At 43.1% G+C, this 3,061-nt stretch overlaps 1 protein-coding gene and 1 long non-coding RNA gene across 2 annotated transcripts in view; one reads left to right on the top strand and one right to left on the bottom strand.

Annotated features, from left to right (window-relative positions):
* The window catches only part of LOC106813939, an 8,819-nt gene extending 6,881 nt beyond the window's left edge, over positions 1-1,938 (bottom strand). The window contains exon 1 of the mRNA XM_014818186.1: positions 1,858-1,938. Within this exon, the coding sequence (XP_014673672.1) occupies positions 1,858-1,879 (22 nt within the window). The 5' untranslated portion in view covers positions 1,880-1,938. The remainder of the gene's footprint in view (positions 1-1,857) is intronic.
* A 227-nt stretch (positions 1,939-2,165) lies between these two features.
* LOC106813940 overlaps positions 2,166-3,061 on the top strand; it is a 3,544-nt gene continuing 2,648 nt past the window's right edge. The window contains exon 1 of the long non-coding RNA XR_001394528.1: positions 2,166-2,293. This is a non-coding gene — a long non-coding RNA (uncharacterized LOC106813940). The remainder of the gene's footprint in view (positions 2,294-3,061) is intronic.

Here is a 3,061-nt window from a genome sequence, read left to right as displayed (position 1 = left end):
GTATTTGCATTTCTTCTAGAAATTGTATGCATCACCGTGTAATTATGCAACATGCAGCTTGATAGCACTGTTGCGCCCGTTGGTGGTGTACATTTGGAAAGATTTCTCTCAGATCATGAATATTTGAATGATATGAAAATGAATATGAAAAAGGAAAAAGAAAAATATAGTCAAACATAGCATACATTTTTAGCTCACCTTTACATCGTCAAGCTTAGATAGGAACGCATCCATTTTGTGAATCAGTCTTTATTCAATGATGGTACTTGATACAGATTACAAATGATGGGACTCAATCTGAAACGATGGACAAGAGAGTTACACTGTGGTGTATTATTGTCTACAATGTATAGCTATATTAAGCTTGCACGTATGTGTCAGTTTTCAGCGAACCATACATACTAAAACTATTGATCCGTATGTAAAAAATAGTGTCAAATGTAGCAGCAATGTGTGTAGTTATTATACGAACCTTTTCTCCACTGCAGGTGTCTGTCCTTCAGATGAGATTTCACAGCGATATCGTGTGGAAATATACGGTACGGAATAATACGGGTGTTTGCATCTCACGCCGCCACCATCACAAGCCTTCGGTTGAGGCGACACAGAAAGAATAAATAAGGGGAAGTGTGAGGAGAAGGAGAGGCGACACAGGGAGGAGAAGGTAAGAGGGTGGCAGAGAAAGGGCAAGGAAAGGCACACCTTTGAGCTATATCTTTGAGATTTCAACTTGATATTTTAGGATATTCATATTACAACCATAAATTTAGCGACGAATGACTACAGTCACAATGGTCTTCTTCATGCTTTCGGTCTTTTTACTCAATCAGGCTGAATAACGGTTGATGTGTGTTTGTGTGGCGGACAGGTGTGGCAAATGCAGCAGCAGAAGGAGGTGCTGGAGTTGGGGAAGCCGACACATCGCAGAGGGTGGCTGCGTGTGCCTTCGCTCAGGGATAGCTTTCAGACATAGTGCCCTCTGTCTTCTCCTGTCTGACCGACAGCGGCTACTTCTAAAAACCCATAGACGGTAAGTATCATCTCGCGTGCATACACGCACAATGCACACGCATGCACTCGCTCTTCTGCCTTTGCACGGATGATCACATCCACGATAGATTAATTTCACGATATCATCACTACGTCAGATCAATTGCATCGTAAGGATACGCTGCTCACTCGCTACGCTCACTATATCATAAACTAGTTGATGTGTATTTGATGTAATGTTAGTGACATTAGTTATGCAGTTGCCATTACGGATGTCCCGTTTGAGTAAGGGACGCGAAGAAAGAAAGAAGGAGTCCAAAACTTTGCTAATGTGCTTTGTTTTCGTGCTTTTCAGCAATCATACGTTACGTCGTAAAACCCAGGAAAAGAGAATTTGAGAGGCCGGAGGCTGCTAATCTCGTTGATGGACTGTAGATGGCAACACTGTTGTGCAACTGTAAATACATGGGAGTTGTGTGGAGTGCTGATGGGTGAATGCCTTGTAAACCTATGATTGAGCTTGAAAATTTATACAAGCGTCTCTTCCTTTTTTTATAGCGAAATTGAATAATGATGTCAAGTATGAAAGCGAATGGACTGGCGTACCCGTAGCCTCGAGACATTAAGATACGCCTGGCGTACCTCCAGCCACTGCCTATAAATTATGCCAACCTGTAAATATAAGAACCTGCGAAAGAAATAAATTATTGCCAACGGCTGCCAACGTAATTATCCGTCCCCCCACGCTTCTTAATACTGAGTAACTCTAGCCTCTAGCTCTAGGCTTACACACATACATTACTCTACACTACAGCACATATAACATTCGCTGCAGTGAATAAAATAGAACAATTTATGTACACTTACTGTCTAATGCAATATCACACATAAAATCCCCGTATAAAGGCCATTCACGTATGTTAGAAATATACTATTAAATATGAATGGTTGTCTTCATCGTTGACAGCACAAGCAGACATCTCTGATACAAAATGGATGCACCGCAAATAAAATTGAATTTTACACAAGGGAGATAGGCGCTAGAGGGCGAGATGCGCGCTAACCTAACAACCAATCGGGTACCCTCGGACCATTCAGAGAATAGCGCTGTTTTCTAGGCATGACGGGAAGAGTCGAATGGGTTTTCCGATTGCCTAACAACATGGCTAACAAAATGAAATTGAATATGATGGACATGTCAAAACCATTCGACACGATAGACAGGGCTACCATAATGCGGGATCTGGCAGAAATCATCGAACAAGATTAACTCCACATGGTGAAACTGCTAGTATTGGAAGATGTGAGTTTCCTCACTACGCTAAGTTTAACGCTGGTTCAAGGATAGAGAACATGGGTCCCATAGCTGCGACTAGGGACAGCGCGTCTCCCATGGTACAGAATTCTCTCCCTAGAGGGCCTTATTATTATTATTTTTAATTAGGGATAGGGTTAGGATTAGGGTTAGAGTTAGGATTTGGGTTAGGGTTAGGGTTAACTGATTTTATTAATTGTTAATTAATAATGCGCCATCTAGCGGATCACTATCTCTCCCATGAAACCTACTATTTCGGGCTTGGGAGACGCGCTGTCCCTAGTGGCATCCGGGTCCCATTGAGGCTCATAGGGTCTATGTCCCCCAGGGTACTGCCGGAACGTACCCTGGGTACGGTCCGGTATACCGGAACGTACCCTGGTACTATATTATATGCCGGACCGTACCTAGCCTACTCCACTAATGAGTGTAGGGAGTCGCCTACGCCTATATTATATACTCCCTAACCCGAACCCGAACCCGAACCCGAACCCTAACCATATCAAATACTGAAATAGGGACCAGGGTACGTTCTGGTATACCGGACCGTACCCAGGTTACGTTCCGGCAGTACCCCAGGGGACATAGACCTTATCAGCCCCATTGAGACCTATGTCATTTTCGTAAATGTGGGGGTAGCCCCTTTAAAATCGACAGGGGTGCTGTTGAGGGTGTTCTTTGTTCATATCGGCCGATAAACATTATGTGAGTTAACAGGAAGTGTCGAAAAAAATGCGAAATATCTATATATATCTC

Source organism: Priapulus caudatus, unplaced genomic scaffold (assembly GCF_000485595.1).
Source record: "Priapulus caudatus unplaced genomic scaffold, Priapulus_caudatus-5.0.1 Scaffold846, whole genome shotgun sequence".
Lineage (NCBI taxonomy): Eukaryota > Metazoa > Priapulida > Priapulimorpha > Priapulimorphida > Priapulidae > Priapulus > Priapulus caudatus.
This window is presented reverse-complemented; position numbering and strand designations above follow the sequence as displayed.